General features: G+C 39.8%; 1 protein-coding gene across 2 annotated transcripts in view; it reads left to right on the forward strand.

Moving 5' to 3' along the window:
* Positions 1–21,003, forward strand: part of LOC134333177 (histone deacetylase 9-B) — a 61,518-nt gene that overhangs the window by 24,313 nt on the left and 16,202 nt on the right. For both annotated transcript variants that reach the window (XM_063015045.1, XM_063015037.1), the window contains 4 exons: positions 4,226–4,437; positions 5,560–5,728; positions 8,099–8,216; positions 8,504–8,625. In XM_063015045.1, coding sequence (XP_062871115.1) covers positions 4,226–4,437; positions 5,560–5,728; positions 8,099–8,216; positions 8,504–8,625 — 621 coding nt within the window. The remainder of the gene's footprint in view (positions 1–4,225; positions 4,438–5,559; positions 5,729–8,098; positions 8,217–8,503; positions 8,626–21,003) is intronic.

A 21,003-nucleotide genomic window follows, 5' to 3' on the forward strand; every position in this document is an offset into this window, starting at 1 on the left:
GATCAGCACTGTGTACGGAGAGACACACCCTGACAGCACTCTTTTCTCATCTCTGTGCAGACGCCATCAATCAGCCAGCAGAGGTCGTAATTGCATTAGTTATGAGAGAGACCCTATCACTTTTAATATCCCACAACAGGCCAATCGTTGTTCATGTTGCCGCTCAGCCCAACCGGCAGGCAGAGCCGAGATTCGATACGATGTATTCGAGATCCCAGCTCTGGTGTTCAACGTGTGTTGTACTGCTGCGCCACCTGAGCGGCTATTCAAATGCCATTTTGACACAAATTCATACAGACATAGCTCAAAGAATTGTGAGAAGCCTTCTTAGAAGAGGGAATGCTGTTAAAGCTGAAAATATCACATAAAGATCACTTTATTTAAATACCATTAGTTTTGCAAAGGGATGTCCAACAAGCTCACGGTCAGGTGTCTAAATACTTTTGGCCATATAGTGTATATTTGTGCATGTACAGGTGTGTATGTGGGTGAGGTGTGAAGTAAAACGTGTATGTATTTGTGGTAGAATTGTAGATTTCAGATTTTAGTCTTATTAAACACACACTCATTCTTCTGCATTTCCATGCATATCAAACAGCTTTCCTTTTTCTGCTGTTTTGTTCACACGTGTAAAAATAGTCAAGCTGCATCTTGAACATGACAGTCACATGCTGTCTGTCTTTAGATTGAGCTTTAAAAAGCTTTCTGTCTCTGGTCAGAATGTCTTTATGCGTTTTTGCTCCAGGCACTTCAGTGTCAGTGTGAGCAGAATATTTTCACAGAGTAGTGCTGATGCCCTAAAAGTATTTATAACCTTTCCTGTATATAGCAAAGTCAAATTTGTGCATTTTACAACACCATGCTGACAAATGACTTTAACATATATATGATTATAATATGAAATCCAGCACAGTGCTAAGGCTTTTAACATCATTATGACATAATGATTACATACATTATGCATATACGGATATATTATGCAATTAAACATCTTTAGATTTCAGTATTAAGAACTTACATTATCCTAAGACATATATAAATGGTTAATAATGCATGGAAAAGAAGTAAGAGCACAAACAGTTGCAGGTCATTACAGGTGTGTTGTAACATGGCATTTTTTTAATTCATACATAAAATGTTTGGTTTTTTCTCTGTCTGTCCGTCCATCCATCCATCCATCCATCCACCCACCCACCCACCTACCTACCTACCTACCTACCTACCTACCTACCTACCTACCTACCTACAGTACCTAAATAGATAGATAGGTCCCAAAAAAGCAAACATGACAAAATAAAGCACTGTACTTCTGCCACCACTGCTTTATTGTAGATGTAGTGTACTCACTTTTCCATAATAGGGGACTACGCTCCTGTCATGCTTTTGTTAAGTAAGTAGGTGACAAAATAATTGAAGTTATAATTAGATCTGAGAATACATTACTCATTCATGAACTAATTTAAGTTCTATTATGCAAATTTGACATGCCAAAGAATGCAATAGGGGGATAGGGGCCTGAAAGTGTGGCCCATCATTGGTAACTTCAAAGTGTAGGGACTTGAACCAGTGACCTGAAGTAGTCAGGATAGAATAGAATGCCTTTATTTGTCATATTTACATACAGTACAACAAAATTTTTTCTTTGCATATCCCAGCTTGGTCAGAGCGCAGGGTCAGCCATTGTATGGCGCCACTGGAGCAAAGAGGGTTAAGGGCCTTGCTCAAAGGCCCAACACTGGCTTCATGACAAAGCTGGGATTCGAAACTCTTAACCTTTCAGTTAACGACTTAGCTATCACTCAAATAAATAAAATACAGAAACATTTGCAGAGAAACACTGATTTGAATTGAAATACCTGTTAGCATATAAAACATGACAATGTATTTCCACACAAGTTAAAACTGGTTGTGATCTGCAGAAAATCGTTTCTAGGCAGTATATAAATAGAACCAGTATTTAAATGACCTTCTATGTTGGATTATATTTCAGTTCAATGAATACAAACACCAAGTAATGAACTTAAATGAATTAAATCAATATCTTACCAAGAGTTTTAAATTTTTTTTATCTTATTCTGCTGTATGGAAGAAAATAGACTTACGACAGATATGTGGAAAAAAACAGCTTTTTATTTTGTATGCCTACTTTATGTTTTAAAGGGCAACACCAGGTACCTGTATTCTATTTGTTAATTTAGATTCCAGTGATAAGTACTGCTTATGCATCATTGCAAAATTAAACTGCACATAAAAATGAGGCTAACAGAAGTGCATAAAAATGTCATTTGCAGAAAAAAAATACAGGATGTCATGAGTCATATACTACTGTTCTAAATATAAGCTTAAAATTAAACACCACCAGTGGAGGTACGCCAACACATGCTTTTTATTATTTTGCCATTTGCAATCCAGCAAGGGTTTTTGTTGTTGTTGCTATTTTAGATTTTTTGGTCTTTAATGTAAGGGGAAATAAATTTGTCATGTTTCTGTCTTATTTAAAATAGTATAGTAAACTGAAATGTGTCAGTATGAGGCCTAAATGGAACAAAGTCAGCATTTATTAGTCTTCTAAATATGTACAGGACCTTTTACTTGCAATTTTCCACAGGTCTGCAGGTTCATCATAGCGTCAAGCAGCAGGGCCAATAGGGGCAAAGGGCAGAGGGACTATAGAGGACAGAGACCGTTCTGTCTAACATCTGGATTATAAAGAACTTGGTGTGTGCTTTTTTAGTCTTAGCACTGAGAGAGGCAGTGCTAATGAAAAACACCAGGCTGATGTCTCTTTGACACGGCTGTTCAGGGGTAGGTGTCTCTGGGGGAAATGTCTCATGGCTTTAGTGCAGATCAGAGTTGTAAAACACCTGACAGAACTGGCAGAGACAGCTCTGAGCAACGTGCCTGATCAGAGGCCATGCTGTTGACCTGGCTGGGACTCTGGGTTATACACTTGAGACTGACAAAAGCTGCATGAAAGTGAAAAAAAGCATACAGGAAAGCTTTGAAATGGCTTGGGTATGACTTGGGAATTGATTTATGAGGGTGATGAAAAGTAGAACCAAAGCAGATACAGGGTACAAGTAAGAACAAAGTACAGCAAACGTGTGGTTTTACACTGTTTTGATTTTCTTGACTTTTTCGTCCATGGGTTTATTTGGCTGGCATTTTTATCTGAAGTGATTTACAATGTAGTTAGAATACCCTCCTAGCATTTGAGTTTAAGGGTCTAGCTGTGGCAGCCTGGCACTTCAATAGCTTATTTCTGCAGTAATCACTGCCTGCTATAGTCTAAAAACAGAGAGTATTTTATTTTATAGTAAAACAGTAACATTATGTGGAAGCATATCTAATTTAGCTGTCTATTATGCAGGCCCACCACTGAGTTTGAACTAAGATCTTGGTTTGTATCTCATCATTGCCATCAACTGGCTGGGTATCTATCTACACAGACATTATTGGCTATTTCTTGGCCTATGGATTAGCATTCTGTACAGGGTATTCCTGCCAGGTCAATACAATTGTACCAGGATGATACATTACAGCAGAATAGCTAAGGCACCAGAACTATTCTGGTTTATTAGGTACATTCAGATGATGTACAGCATGTTAGTCTGGGGTGGCAAAGGTGGAACAGTGGGTGCTACACAGCAACATTGCCATTGGGTTTAATCGCCTCCAGTCACTGGATCACAGGATTGGCTATAAAATTTCCCCCAGGTGTGAACGAGCGTACAGTTAGGTAGGCAAAGCCCTGTAATAGATTGGTGGCCTGTCAGGGGTGTGTTCCTGCCCAGTGTCTCTCTGGACCACAATGTACTCCTGACCCCAGACAAAGCAGGAAAAAATCAATGCATAATAACAATTTTTTGCTGAATTATGCATTGAGAGAGGTTCAGATCAGAGCTTTGTGTCTGTTTGTAAGGAGCAGGTGGAAAAGGCTAGAAGCTTTATCCATCCACAGAAATCACAATAAATTACCAAAAGGCAGTCTGTAAATAGCCACAGGGTGGACACACTTTGCATTTTTGGTCTATGGATAAATATGTAGGGAGTTCCCCCGACAGGCCAGCTGTGCTGGCCAAAAGATTGCAGCAACATTTCGATCCAGGCCAAAACTAGGGTGTGGATCTGTATTGTCAGATTTGTCAGATCAACACAAATGCTCTAATGATCTGATGATTAGAAAATGTTCATTAAGCTAACATCTTTTTCTCACTCTCTTTAGGATCGGAGGTGTTGTCGCCGGTGGGCAGATCTGAGGTCAGTATGCCAGAGTGGGAACAGGATTCAGATGAATGGGAGAGACAGTTACAGCAGGAACTTCTACTGATTCAGAGACAGCAGCAGATCCAGAAGCAGCTGCTTATTGCTGAGTTCCAGAAACAGCATCAGGCTCTACTGCGCCAACACCAAGCTCAACTACAAGAGCACATTAAGGTAGATGCACATTTCAGTGTGTCATAAAACTTGGTCCCACTTATAATCTAACATAAAAAATCCATCTTTATAATTATGAATAACCATTGGGCAATTTGTAATTGACAATCGTCAATATAGGCGGCACGGTGGCTCAGTGGGTAGCACTGTCGCCTCACAGCAAGAAGGTCCTGGGTTCGATCCCCAGGCGGAATTTGAATGTTCTCCCCGTGTCTGCGTGAGTTTCCTCCGGGAGCTTCGGTTTCCTCCCACAGTCCAAAAACATGCAGCCAGGTTAATTGGAGACACTGAATTGCCCTGTAGGTGTGTGTGTCTGCCATGCGATGGACTGGCGCTCTGTCCAGGGTGTCACTCTGTATCTTGCGCCCATTGAAAAGTTGGGATAGGCTCCAGCACCCCCCGCAACCCTAACTGGATAAGCAGTTAAGAAAGTGAGTGAGTGAATATGTCAATATGTTTTATTTATGCATTTTCTAATTTTTCCTCCCAATTTTAGCAGTTAGTTAGTCGTCCTATGTTGGAGACCCCGATCGCATCAAAGGAGGGTATATTTGCACACACACACTCCCTCCGACGCGTGTGAAGTCCACGACCCCTTTTTATTCACCCATGCTTTGGTGGATTCACGCGTGAGGCTAGTTCTTTGCAAGCGCTGATCTCCGTGTTCCTCCACTTCTGTACAGGTGCCTCATACTTTTAACCAGGGTTCTTATGAAGCATTAAAGACCCCACCCTTCTTTTTAGTCTGGCTTTTTTCACCCAGCAGTCTAGTGGCCAATTTTGTCTGCTGCAGGCACTGCCAATCGTGCCTACTAGGGGGTGCCCAGCCGACCGGTAGCAGAGCTGAGTTTTGAAGCCCAGCGCTGGTGTTCTAGTGGATCATCCCACTGTTCCACATGGGCACTGCCTGATTTCTTTTAAGCTGCTTGAAAAAACACTTTTATCCATGGATCAGCTGCTTTAAAGTCACACATCTGACAAAATTGCTGACAAATGTCTGTTTTACACACTAACGTATAATGAGTCAGAAACAAACTGTTGACTGGTATATTCTGCTCTAGATGAAACAGGATCACTTCTGCGTACTCACACTAACATAAATACACTTGTTCCTCATCGTAGCTGCAGCAGGCTCTGTTGACTCTCCGGCAGCAGCAGGAGGCGCTGAACGAGGAGCGCCTGCCTGACACAGAGGAGGACAGAGAAGATGCACAGGGTGAAGAGCAGGAGCGCCACAGGAGGGAGCAAAACCAGCACCTCAACCACAAGAAGAAAGAGCGCTCCAAAGAAAGTATGTGTATAAAGTTCATTCGTTCGTCCACCACATTCTGAATGGCTGGTAAATTCAAAGATATTAAGCGTATGTTATAATCAGGGCTTATAAAAAGCTCACCAGCTGCTGTGGTTATGTATTTTCTGAATATAGTAGTTAGACAGAAATCTCAGATGACAGAAAACTGCTCTTTTGATGTGAAAGTGAACCCCACACTGAGAAAACAATTATTCAGTTGTAAGCTAGTGGTTGCACTATTATTAAGATCATATCAGAGCACTCAATAATTTGTTAATCATCAACACTTAACACTGGACTGCACAATGGCGAAAAGGTCCTGGCTTTGATTCCCAGGTGGAGCGATCCGGGTCCTTTCTGTGTGGAGTTTGCATGTTCTCCCCATGTCTGCATGGGTTTCATTTGGGAGCTGCAGTTTCCACCCACAGTTCAAAGACATGCAAGTTAGATGAATTGGAGACACAAAATAACCTGTGACTGTGTTTTACATTTAAATTTTTGCTGTTTAGCAGACACTTTTATCCAAAATGACTTACTTACAAAATGACAGTACTGTGACAGTATATTGTATGAGCAATTGAGGGTTAACGGCCTTGCTCAAGTGTCCAACAGTGACAACTTTGCAGTGGTGGGGGCTTAAACCAGTGGCCTTTCGATTACTAGTCCAGTACCTTAAACGCTAGGCTACAACTGCCCCTATTTGACATTGAATTTGAACTGATGAATCATGTATAATCTGTAACTACCTGTCCTGCCATTAAAATGTAAAACATGACCTTAAAATCCTAATAAATAAATACATTTTAACGTCATAAATAAAGAAATAACACCTAATACAAAAAACACCAGAGTGCAGTGATAATGCAGTATGCTTTTATATCCTGAAGATGGCACTGTTGTATGCTTGTCTAGCCTCTTAGTCTCTGATCTATGCTTCTGTTTTCCCTTCATTTTCAACAACCACTTCATCCTGGTCAGGGTTGCGGTCCTGTTCAAAGGCAGGATACGCTAGACAGAGCGCCATCCCCAGACATAATATACAAATCTGCTGCACCACCCGAATACCTGAACTTTGTTTAAATAAGCAGAATGTAAACCTGTATAATAATGTAAAGCATTATTTGCACCTTTATGAAACAGGTTTTTAGAAGGGTTTACACTAGGTGCTTGAAAACAAATACATGAAATGTAATATGCACCATACCACCCACCAACCAGAGTAAAAGCAAACCAAAAATATTTAGTCATATTTAAAAAACAACAAAATAAAATCCTGAACCCATGGTGGCGCAGCTGGTAAAGTGGATGTTTTACTAAAATATGCTTTCTGAACATGATCCTTACTTCAGGTCACTTACTTTCAGAAATTTAACATGTTCCCCATGAGTCTGCTGTGTTTTTGTTGGTTTTCTCCCACCTCCCAAAAGCAAGCAGAACATAAACTGTTACTGTAAGTTGCCACTAGGTATAAATGAGTAAGTAAGGGTTTGATGAATTGGCATTCTTTAATAGATTCGCAGCCTGTCCAAATTCTGGTGCATGTAAACCTGATTTAGCCTAGTGTTTTTATTGGGTTCAGACCCACCGCCACCCTGACCAGGATATAGCAGTTAGTAATAATTAATGAATGGAAAAAAAAACTTATGATAGACATATGTTGAATGTTGTAAATATATAACTGTCAACCTTTCTAATTGGTTGTTGTTTCATATTGCATGATTTCAGATCATTAAAGAGACTAAGCACAGCCAGGCATGATTTTAGCCAGTCCAGTTAACAGTTCAGTATGGGAATTAAACCCAGGACCTTTTTGCTGTGAGGAGACAGTGCTACCCACCGAACCACTGTGCCCTTCTGGAGGTCACAGAAATAAATTAATGAAAATGTGAATGCACCTAGTCTCGGCTTAAATCAGTGTTTATGACTTCACTATATAAAATAAACTAAGCAAAATGGAAAACAGACCAAATTCATGGTAGAAAAAAGAATAACAAAGACGAATGAGTTACAGTTCTTTCACGGTGATAGCATTTAGTAAGCATTCAGTCATGGTAATGCTCTTAAAGGTGGAGCAACCGTTGTGCAAAGAAAGCAATAGGGATATGTGTGTGGATAAATGTATTCCTTAATTAAATGAAACAGGTTTTACACAAATGCCATGTTTTATTTAATGATCATACTTAATTTAAAACATGCACTGACAGGCTGTTAAAAAAGGGGGCAACTACTTTTTCTCACCAATGTACCTACATAGCTTGATATGCTTTTCTGTATTTATAAAATGATCTGTCCTTTTATTTGGCTAGAGCAGTTCTGCTATAAACAAATCACTGCATATTTTAACACATAGGTCTTATTCCTTTTTTCCAGGTGCCATGGCCAGTACAGAGGTGCGACAAAAACTACATGACTTCTTGCTAAATAAATCATCTAAAGACATGTCTCCCTCTGGTCACCCTCTGAACCAACGCTCCAAATTCTGGTACATGTACGTGATGTTCTTTCTTTCTGAAATTAAGCCCAATCCACTGATCCGTAGCTCTGCAGCCCTTTTTGTTTTCTCTCAAAGGCATTATGCAATGAAATAAAAGTAGAGCAGAACTAAAGTCAGATCTGCAGTGTAGATTTATAAAAAGGGTAAAAGTGACTAATGTGACCGTGAGGCTGTGTGGGAGGTTTCCGGACTGAGGGTGTGTTCATTTTTAAACTGCCTCTGAGACCTGTCTGTATGGATAGAGATGAAATATTAATACAGTGTACTGTCTTTTCTCTCAGCACCACTCAGCACATGTCCATGGAGCAAAATTCTCCTACCTTAGGGGAGACGCCTTCCACATTCAAATCCCCTCTGCCCTCCGGCCTGGACACCAGGGAGGACTTCCCCCTCAGGAAGACTGGTAGGTCACAGTGCAGAGGTCACTTCTAGAAGGTGCCATGAATAACCAGTTAACAACAATAACTCTAGAGAGCCATTCATCAAAACTGGGAGGTGTGGACTAAATCTGCAAGTATAGTGTATGGTGGTGCTTGTGTTCGGCACTTGACAGCAGAAAATTATGTAAGCTATGTTACTCTGTTCCTCAGGGATGGAGGCTATGAAATTTTAAACAGTTTAAATATGTCTATAATATATTTACACCAGGATTATTATATAGCCCCTATTTAAAAAAGTTGGGACAGTAGGTAAAATGCAAACACTTTTCCCTCCAAAATAAGCCCAAAATAATTTGTAAGCAATTGTTTACATGTGTATCATTGAAAGCAGAACAAAAGTGTTTTGACTTATCAACTTTGTATTTCGTAGTTGTAAATATTCCATCATTTGTAATTTAATGCTTGCAACACATTACAAAAAAAGTTTGGACAGTGGCCATGTAGGACAATAATGTTTGTTAAATTATCAATATCACCTGTTTTGTTTATGTCATGATTGGCTATTACAGGAACCAGGAAAGGTTTGGTTCTTTTCAAGCAAAGTTGGATTAACGTTTGTAAAAGTGTACATAAGCTAATAGCCCAACAGTTTGAGAGCAATGTTTCGTAACTCATTATTGCAAGGAATCTGGGGATTTAATCATCTTCAGTACATAACATAATTAAAAGATTCGTAAAGTACATAGAAAGCTTTGAGCGTAAGTGCCCTTGAACTTTGATCCCTCAAAGAGCACTGCAATCTCCAACATTACAAAACAATATTAAAAGAGGTGATAAAACAAAGTGAAAAACAAAGTGAAAAACAAATTTAAAAAACATAATGTATTAAAACACAATACATTTGTAAAACAAAATATAATGTGAAAATTAACAAAATAGACACAATCACCTATCAGAAAAAAATAGTTATCCACTTGGTTCTCAGTCTCCAGTTCACCAGATTAGATGTTTAACCTGTTTGTTAAAACTAGAGCAAATGAAAGTAAATAAGAGCAATTAAGTAATTTTGGTATGGGAATGAACTTACCAAAAAACACAACCAAACAAAAAACAACAATAGACAACCCGCCTAACTGAACACACATACTTCCACAAACTTATCAAAATACCAAGAAACTAAAACTCTTTTAATTAACTTTAAACAGGACACAACTGACTTATTAATGTCCATTTATTATTATTTTAACTTATGTCATATAGTGATTATCACCTACAAACCATATTTATGTAAAATGCAAAATGCAGTAAAAACTAAGAATCAGAATCTTTTTGCCAAGTACCAGATGTACAAGAAATTTATCTTGGTGAAGGTGTCAACATATATACATCAAATTAAATAGTAAAAAAGGAACACTATGTATAAACACAGAATAAACAACACAACAGTGACATAAACAGTACAGCATCAGACAAGTGTGCAGTGGAGCTGTACAGTACAGTTCACTGACAAACTTCAAGTAAAAAATTGTGTGACAAGAATAATTAAGTAAATAAGGTGCAAGTGTGCATCTTATTTATTTAAAGAACAGAGAATAGAAAACTTAACAAAGATTAAAGAACAGAGAACTCTGCATTATTATTTTGTTCTTTTTGCGTAAGGTGTTTCTTGATGCAGCGGTGGGCTGTGTTAAGAGACAGTGGTTTTCTAAAGTACTCACAAGTCGATATGGCTGTATTTATGACAGTAGCCTGATGGTTTTTTATGTAATGCCATCTGAGGGCTCAATGGTCATGTAATTTAACAAAAAAAAATTCAATTTTTTCTCAACATAAAGTAAGATTTCTCTGAGATCGCTGTGGCAGTTGTGGCCTAGTGGTTAAGGTACTGGACTAGTAAGCAGAATTTACTGCCACCACTGCCAGGTTGCCACTGTTGGGCCCTTGAGCAAGGCCTTTAACACTGAATTGCTTAGACTGTATAATGTAAGTCGCTTTGGACAAAAGCATCTGCTAAATGCAGAAAATTTAAATCCCTGAATCTTTTTACAATGTTATATATGGTAAATGGTAAAACACTTAAATTACTTTCATTATCTTAGATAAGAAAATGTTCCTTTTATACAGATTGACAATTCGTTCTCAAAGTTTGGAACAAAGTGGTGTGTCATGACCCATCTGTGCTTGCAAACACTGAGCATTCGGTGGATCCTCCTTTTATATCATGATATATAATTTAATAATGATTCCCTCACCTGTTACCAATTCACCTGCTTATTGTGGAATATTTAAGCACAGTGTAATTTAAATAGTCTCACTGTTATTTTCTTGGAGTGTGTTGCAGGCATTAAAGTCAAAATTAGCTGAGATATTTTACAAAATAAAACCAAGTTGCTCAGCCAAAATATTTTGAATTAAAGAGAATTAACAAATAGCAGATTCATGTTTTATAAAATGTCCCATCTTTTCTAGAAATAGGATTTGTATATGTCGTACAGGTATTAACAGTTAACATGGTGTTACAGAATGAGTCAGTAGAGCTGTGCCACCCACTCTCATTAAACGCGTGTCACCGGGCCTCCGAACTGGTGATGCTGCCTAAATGTTAGCAGATGAGTCTGAGCGATATTTAATCATAGAGGTCAGAGGGCACTGGTGTGTGTCACAGAGCTCATGGCCCTGCGGCCTAAGCTAATGAGGCTTACCAGTGGTCCTGTTTACCTTCGGGGTCAGCCTGGTGAGACTAAAACCCAGTGTCTGCCAACACCGCTGCAGGGCATCCAGTGCAAGGCTTTTGCAAACAATTACCCAGTGGAGAGGTTAAAGGCATCAGGTCCGAGCCAGGCTGAAGGTTTGGTGCATAATCAGGACGACAAGGGGGCAGATGTGCTGGATGGGGGCTAACCTCCTAGGTGGAGGGCAGAGGGGAGGTAGCTTTAGGCCGTGTGCTCGTACCAGGTCTCCAAGGAAAACCATGATACCTCTATGTCTCAGTTATTTATGCTGAGGTCGGTTAATATAGGCATTTGACCTTTCACCTTTTTCTTAATGCCTTCCTCTTGTCCTCAGGACACTGGTGTCACCTCCACTGGAGAAAGATGGCACAGATTCAGTGTAATGCTTATGATTTTAGTTTTTTGGTTTACTGCCAACATGATTGCTGGACAATGTGGTAAAGATGTTGATGTAATGACGCACTGACTTTCTGCCTTTTTTAGCCAAGTCAGGGTTGAGGTGGGTTCAGAGTCTATCTTAGAAACACTGGCATTTAAACTCATCCATCCATCCATCCCTATCTGTCTGTCTGTCTGTCTGTCTGTCTGTCTGTCTGTCTGTCTGTCTGTCTGTCTGTCTGTCTGTCTGTCTGTCTATCTATCTATCTATCTATCTATCTATCTATCTATCTATCTATCCATCCATCCATCCATCCATCCATCCATCCATCCATCCATCCGCTTTCAAAAATTCAGGTTCATCTCATGTTTATAGCTTCTTATCTGGCATTTATTTTACTCTAAATTCATTTACCAGTCCAGGTATAAATTGTCCAACTGTCCATTTCCACTGGGTACACAACACATGATCCTGCCTTTTCTGAAAACACATACCTAATTGAGCTAATTTACAAAAAGAACTGCTTTCTTTGGCTAAACTTCTAAGTCGGCAACCACAGCGTTAACTCTGTGGTTTCATCAATTGTGAGCATTGTGAGCACTTGCTGTGAGTGCGATAACACCGGTATACATTTCAGTGCCGTTTTAAAAATAGGCCTGCTTTTCATACACGCTCATTTTTTACAGAATCTCAGGCTCAGCAAAACACCCCCCTTCCCAAAAAAACAAAACCCAACCCTCTAGGTAGGCATTCATAACGCTCTGTGGACAGGAACAGTGCAACCCTCTGGGGAGACGTTTTCTGTACTGCTTCAGACTGCATTTGAGATCTGCATACGACTCTGGCCCCCTGCCTTTCATCCTCCCTCAATAACTCAGGTAACAGCTTTTTAAGGGGGCCAACCATGCACATTAGAAGATACAAAAACAAAAGGAATTAAACTGACGAGAAAAAATCTGAAGAGAAGCAAAAGAGTCTAGTTTTTATATTCATTCTTAAAGCAGTGGAATAATTAGTCTGAGCTGACAAGACAGTCTGCAGGACCACTTCCTGCGGCTCAGGTTTCAGGCAATAGATCAGAAATAAAAAAGATAGAAGCAATGTGGCCAATTAAAACAGAAAGCACTTCCTTAGGTGCTAAGATCTAAGATTAGATCAAATTCCCATCAGAGACTCACTCCTGAGTGTAGCACAATCAAAACCTGCTCTGTGTGATATGTGCGAAGATGTAAAAAGTGTGTGAGCGAATGTGTATTCGTGCGCTGGAATGTGTACGTTTGTTTTGTAAGGACCCCTCCTCCACTTCCTGTCTGTCCTACCGGTAGGGGGTGAGGTGGCTGAAGGGGAATACGCTGGGTAGAGGGGGGGGGGGGGGGGGGGGGGGGGGGGATAAAGGTGGCGTTTGTTCTCTGCCCTGGTTGAGACCTTCCGTGGATGAGTGATTGACAGGTCGGAGGGGTGGGCGGGGCGCCGGGAGATGCAGAGTGAGTGCGACAGGCATGTTTATTTAATGAGGATAGATAGCATGAGGAGAAGGTGAACCACCTTAATAGGACCCTGCACACATACACAGACATAAAAAGTCAAGAAATCATTTTGTGCCAGCATGACACAGAGTACATGCTCCTGGGCCTTTTAAAATTGGGTAGTATGGCATGGCAACACACTGGCACAGAGTACATAAGAGTGTCTATTTTTACTACTGGGTGATATGACAGGGCGGTACAATGGCACAGAGTCTATAATGATAGCCTTTTTACTACTGGGTGATAATAGGGTGGTAAAGTGGCACAGAGTACTTACCACTGACCATTTTTACTACTGGGTGATTTGGCAGGGCAGTACAGTGGCACAGAGACTAAAATGATTGTTGTTTTACGGCTGGGTGTTATGACAGGGCAATACAGTGGCACAGAGTACATAAGAGTGTCTATTTTTACTACTGGGTGATATGACAGGGCGGTACAATGGCACAGAGTCTATAATGATAGCCTTTTTACTACTGGGTGATAATAGGGTGGTAAAGTGGCACAGAGTACTTACCACTGACCATTTTTACTACTGGGTGATTTGGCAGGGCAGTACAGTGGCACAGAGACTAAAATGATTGTTGTTTTACGGCTGGGTGTTATGACAGGGCAATACAGTGGCACAGAGTACATAAGAGTGTCTATTTTTACTACTGGGTGATATGACAGGGCGGTACAATGGCACAGAGTCTATAATGATAGCCTTTTTACTACTGGGTGATAATAGGGTGGTAAAGTGGCACAGAGTACTTACCACTGACCATTTTTACTACTGAGTGATTTGGCAGGGCAGTACAGTGGTGCATAGTACTGTACATACAGTATATGAGTGTTGATAACCTTCGTCTGGGTAGTGCTGGACCCACCATGATTTTGGAATTAGAGATACTTGTTGATGACTTATTTCTGAATAGACTGACCTTATTTATTAATGTATCCTATTAAAACACTTAAATAGAGTATTGTATTCAAAATACTTTTATACTTGTACTGTTATAAGATATGCCTCAACCTTGTAGAGATCAAAGAACAAAAGCATTTTTGTACCAATATGCTGTTTTCTTATGTTTTTATTAATATTGCTTCTGTGTTTTGCTAGCAAAATTATAGCCAAAATAAATAGCTTCATAAATTGTAGATTCTGAGAATGTCTTTCTAATAAGAATAATAGTAATTTTACTACTGGGTGATATGATAGGGCAGTAGCCAAAATAAATAGGTTTATTAATTGTGGATGCTGAAAATGTACTTACAATAATAATAATAAGTCATTTATAAGCATCTTTCTAGATATTCAAGGATACTGTACAACCACAGAAAATAAAACAACATAACAATAATTAATATTAAATAAATAACAGACCAATAAACAGCTCAAAATATAATAAAATTATATATAATAATAATAATAATAATAATACATTTTATTTATATAGCGCTTTTCAAGATACTCAAAGACGCTTTACATAAGACAAATAATCAAAACAAATACGTACATACACCATACAAATCATAGTACAAAATCAAAATAGTACATCAACATCAAGAATAATTAAGATAAAAACAAAGAGAGCAGCATAAGACAGTTCATTAAAAATTAGCTAAATTATGAGAGAGAACAACAAATATAGAACAATTTCTTAAAATTAGACAGAAACAGGACAGATTTACATGCAATCAGGAAACTGAAAACTTTACAAGTTTTAGGATCTAGGACTTCACATTTCTGTCGTGATCTAAGTATAAAAACTATTAAAAAGAATAGCAAAAATAAAAGCATTTATTTTGTGTTGTTACAAGTTAAATGCCACTCTGAATAGATGAGTTTTGAGAAGTGACTTGAATTTGGACAGGTCAGGACAATCTCGTAGGTGTTTGGGGAGAGCATTCCATAAAGATGGAGCAGCTATGGAAAAGGCCCTGTCACCCCAGGTCCGGTGCTTGGTCCTAGAGGGTATGGACAGTAGGTTAGCCTCAGAAGAGCGAAGGCTACGGGAGGGAATGTGCTGATGGAGCAGGTCGGTGAGGTAGGATGGGGCCTGATTATGGAGAGCTTTGTGAGTGAATAGAAGAATTTTGAATTGAATGCGTTGAGCAACGGGAAGCCAATGAAGTTTTTGTAGAACAGGTGTAATATGATCACGGGAGCGAGTATGAGTAAGGAGGCGAGCAGCTGAATTCTGGATATACTGAAGTTTTTTTAGGATTTTGTTAGATGTACCATAAAGGATGCTATTGCAATAATCAATTCTGGATGTAATAAAAGCATGAATCAAGGTTTCGGCGGCAGAAAAAGAGAGTGATGGACGTAGACGTGCTATGTTTTTTAGATGAAAGAAAGCAGTTTTGGTGATGTGATTTACATGGCGGTCAAAAGAGAGGTTGCTATCAAAAATTACACCAAGATTTCGGATGTTAGAAGACGGAGACAAAGTGTCATTATCAATGGTAATTTGAAAATTTTTTGTGGTTTTTGCCAGGGTTGTAGGACCTACGATGATCATATCTGATTTTTCACAGTTTAATTTGAGGAAATTAGCTTTCATCCACAATTTCATTTCAGTGATGCAATTTGTCAGAGTGGAGTGAAGTTCAGTATTAATGGATTTGGAGGAGATGTAAAGCTGAATATCATCAGCATAGCAGTGGAAATGTAAACCATGCCGACGTATGATGTCACCAAGGGGGAGCATATAAAGAATAAACAAAAGGGGACCTAACACTGAGCCTTGGGGAACGCCTTGGGACAGTGGAGCAATGGCAGAACTACAATTGTTGATATTAACAAACTGTTGTCTGTTTATGAGATATGACCTTAACCACAAAAGGGCAGTACCAGTGATGTTGACAGAGGATTCAAGGCGGGACAGAAGAATGGAGTGATTAATGGTGTCAAAAGCTGCAGTAAGATCAAGGAGGACGAGAATATTAATTTGTCCAGAGTCTGAGGAAAGAAGAAGGTCATTTGTGACTTTGAGGAGGGCTGACTCAGTGCTGTGCTGGGGGCGGAAACCAGACTGAAATGATTCAAATAGATTATTGGAATTTAGGTGATCTTTGAGCTGTGAGGCAACAACACGTTCCAGTATTTTCGACAGAAATGGAAGATTGGAAATGGGCCGAAAGTTACTCATAATGTTAGAGTCAAGTCCAGGTTTTTTAAGTATGGGAGTAACAGCAGCCAATTTGAGTGATTGAGGGACTGAGCCAGAACTAAGAGAGGAATTGATTATCTCTGTGATAAGTGATGAGATAACTGGAAAACAACCCTTAACAAGTTTTGATGGAGCAGGATCCAAAACACAAGTGGAGCTTCGCATCCCTGTTAAGATCTCAGATAGGTCCAAAAGAGACACAGGTGAGAACTGAGACAGAGGCTGGGTAATAAATTGAGATGAGATAGGCGGAGAAACAGAGATGACAGGGGAAACTGTCAGAAAATTGTGGATATTCTCAACTTTTGTTTGAAAAAATGAGAGGTAAGAGTTACACTTGTCAACTGTAAAGGAATTGGTAGTATTGTCAACTGGTTTGAGAAGTTTATTTATTGTGGAAAAGAGAGTCTTAGGATTTGTTGATCCAGCATGTATGAGTTCGGAATAGTAAGTGGATCGGGCTGCCGTAAGAGCGTCTTTGTAATGTTGAAGATAATCAGAATAAATCTGATAATGTACTGTTAGACCGGTTTTCTTATAAAGTCTTTCAAGCTGGCGTTTACGGGATTTCATTTGGTGAAGCTCAATTGTGTACCATGGTGCGGAATGACTAAATGAAACAAATTTGGTTCTCAAAGGAGCCAGCTCATCAAGACATGAGGCGAGTATGTCATTATAGTAATCGACAAGGTCAGATGAATTACTAGACAGTACAGGACAGACAGACATCTTTTTAACAAGAGAATCTGAGAAAGCAGAGGGAGAGATATATTGAAGATTCCTGAAGGATATTTTACGTTTAGCTCTAGTGATGGGCCTAGTGACCTCAATGTCCATGATGATTGTCAAATGATCAGAGACAGTAAGGTCATGGCTGGACGGCTGATGAACTAGGACACCAGTAGAGCAGACAAGGTCAAGAGTATGACCTTTTTTATGAGTTGGAAAATGTATATGTTGTGTGAAATTAAAACACTGTAACAATTCCAAAAATTCCCTGGCAAATTTACAGTTGTTGTCATCAATATGGATGTTAAAATCACCCATAAGCAGTACAGAGGATGAGAGGGCACTAAGCTGGGTTAAAAAATCTGAAAAATCAGAGAGAAAGGAAGCGTTTGGCTTTGGCGGACGATAAACTACAGCAGTGACCAGAGGAGTAGGCCCTGACAACTTGAAAGCCAGGTGTTCAAAAGAAAGAGCAGCAGGAAAAGACAAAGTGGTTATTTTAATATCATCCCTATAGACTGCAGCAACACCACCACCTCGCCCTTCCATACGAGGTTCATCAATATACGAGTATCCCATTGGCGTGGTCTGATTTAACGTAAAATAATCCAAGGGTTTATGCCAAGTTTCAGTGAGACAGATATATAGAGGCAGTATATATATATATATATATACTATGCAGGGCAGTTGTAGCCTAGCGGGTAAGGTACTGGACTAGTAAGGTAAAAAAGGCTGCTGGTTTAACCCCCACCACTGCTAGGTTCCCAGTAAGGCCCCTAACGCTCAATTGCTCAGACAATATACTGTCACAGTACTGTAAGTCCCTTCAGATAAAAGTGTCTGCTAAAATGCTGAAAATTTAATATATATATTTACACCGATCACCCATAACATTAAAACCACCTCCTTGTTTCTGCACACACTATTCACTACTGAGAATAGTCCACCAACCAAAAATATATCCAGCCAACAGCGCCCCGTGGGCAGCGTCCTGTGACCACTGATGAAGGTCTGGAAGATGACCAACTCAAACAGCAGCAATAGATGAGCGACCGTCTCTGATTTTACATCTACAAGGTGGACCAACTAGGTAGGAGTGTAGGAGTAGGGTGAGAGTATTTAAAAACTCCAGCAGTGCTGCTGTGTCTGATCCACTCATACCAGCACAACACACACTAACACACCACCACCATGTCATTGTCACTGCAGTGCTGAGAATGATCCACCACCCAAATAATACCTGCTCTGTGGTGGTCCTGTGGGGGTCCTGACCATTAAAGAAAAGTATGCAGAGCAATAGATGGACTACAGTCAGTAATTGTAGAACTACAAAGAGCTTCTATATGGTAAGTGGAGCTGATAAAATGGACAGTGAGTGTAGAAACAAGGAGGTGGTTTTAATGTTATGGCTGATCAGTGTATATTTACAATTTAAAATCACAGAAAAATAAATCTAAAAAACCTATGTCGTTAACTGCTTTTTAAAAATTAAGTTATGCCAATGATTGTCATGCAAAATCCCCACTGTGCAAAAGTAAAACAAAAGTAATGCAGGTGTACGTGTGTCTATAATTTTCTCCTGGAGCCTCATTCCTCTTTCTGTTTGTGTAAGGAAGTTTGAGCCTGGCTACATTCGAAATGTCCTTTAATGACACGTGCTAATGTAAACACAACGTCCAGGTCATCGTATTTTTCTATCGAATTAAAAACATGTAAATCCTTCCTGCTAATTGTTGTGAAAATATTTTGGTGGTATTTTTCTAATAGCCCTTATTCATCATGTGTCAATGAAGCTAATAACACTGTTTTGCTCTAGTGATGGCTTGTTCAGCCTAAAAGCATCCTTTTGATGAGGTCATGCTTTTGTGTCAGTGCTGTTCGGGTTTGTTAATTACCCATCTGCAGGTTTTTTTTTACATCAGTTGTAACATTTTCTCTGGGGTAATAAGCTCAGCTAATAGTCGTTTCTCCTAACAAGCGTCAGCTCCAGGGAAACCGACTTTTACAGTGGTAGTGAATTTTCTCCCGTATGGCTTTGATTTCGGACTGGTAATATAAAAGGTGAATGGATCTTAAAGCTAAGCACTCATTCACATGAAAACCCCCAAGTCTGCTCATGAATGAAAGTCAGGAGCAGGAGGGAAAATGCCTTTGTATGTCAGAGACTAAATAATGAACAGGACTGATTATTCTCTGAATAGGTTGGTCTGTGTGTTTTGGTCTCTGTATACTATAGAGAATAGAAATAATTCCAAGTCTACATTTTGATTAGATTATGTTTTTTTTTTTACTATTTTGATTTATGCATTTTCTCCCTTTTCTTTCAATTTCGCATAGCCAATTAGTCTTTTACTGCTGGGGACCCCAAACACATCTGAGGAGGGTATATTTGCCTGACAAGCTCCACTCACCCGTTCTTATTTGCCCATACTTTGGTGGAGGCCAGTCTCGCATATGGAGAGTCGCACACTGCTCTCCACATTCTTCCACTTCTGTACAGGCACCTTAGGCTACTAACCAGGGTCCTTACACAGTGTCAAAAACTTCACATCCTTTTTAGTCCAGTCTTTTCCCACCCAGCAGACTAGTGGCCAATTTTGTCTGCTGCAGGCACTGCCAATTGTACCTGTCGATCGGTAGCAGAGCTGAGATTCAGACTTAGAGTGTTCAGAATCCCAGCACGGGTGAGCTAGCAGAATATCCCACTGCGCCGTCTGGATGCCAGATTATGTTTTTTAAGGATTATGTCTTGTTGAGGATATTGAAAGGACAGCTATGTTGTTAGGACAGCTTGTTCCTAGACAGCACATCTAACTTATTGTGGACTAATCACAAGTGGCAAAGAATACATGACCTAAAGTATGTAGACACCTTTTCTTATGTGTGGATCTTTGTGTGTTGTCACACCAATTCTTAACATGTTTGTAAAATCCGTGAACTGTGGAAGGAAACCGGAGCTCCCGGAGGAAACCCACCCCAGACACATGGAGAACATGCAAACTCCACACAGAAATGTCCTGGACCGCTCCAACTGGGGATCAAACCCAGGACGTTCTTGATGTGAGGCGACAGTGCTACCCACTGAACCACCGTGCTACCCATGACAGTAATGATAATGAGTAATTTAACCAAAATTAATTGTATTTATGGATCATGCATGTACAATGATTCATCAAAACACCCGTAAACAGTTTGTCTGAACCTTTCAGGGGGTCAGAAAATATAAACATAAAACATGTTACTTGGGACACCTGTTGTTTTGTGCCATTCCTATGGATGCCATCCCTGTCTTCTATATCGATTTAAGCAACACTAGCCTCTCCCAGGTGTGGGTTTATGTGCCGTATAGGGGTTAGGAGTGTAATATTGTCAGATTTACAGCCAAAATATTGTGCAGACCTGGAATACACACAGAACTGGCTAGCATTTTTTTTTTTTTTTTTTTTGAGCAATAAATACATAAGCATATGTGTAAACAGGAACTTGTCACATACTCCACTATCTAAATATTCATTTAATGCCCACAACACACAGTGAAGGAGGACACTGCAGTGTAATCACAGTGGGTTTTGATGTGTATTTGATGCCCACCCACTGGCTAAAAGTGGCGTCTCTGAGACTCCAAGTTTGCGTGCTTGCACTGATTCACCAGAGTAAACTTGAGGGAATAAGAGGTCAGAGAGGAGCTAGGGGCATGGTACTGTGTGACCAAAAGGGAAGGTGGGGGATTCCCTTATTCCAGGCCAACAAACACAAACACACACACACACACTACATCTGTGTGTTAGTTTAACCGCTGCTACTGTAGCACGGCTGTGGTTGCAGGGCCGGCAGGTAGCGGACTTTTTCACTTAGAGCTCTGCTGCTCTGGGCTAAT

Source organism: Trichomycterus rosablanca, chromosome 2 (assembly GCF_030014385.1).
Source record: "Trichomycterus rosablanca isolate fTriRos1 chromosome 2, fTriRos1.hap1, whole genome shotgun sequence".
NCBI classification, from domain to species: domain Eukaryota; kingdom Metazoa; phylum Chordata; class Actinopteri; order Siluriformes; family Trichomycteridae; genus Trichomycterus; species Trichomycterus rosablanca.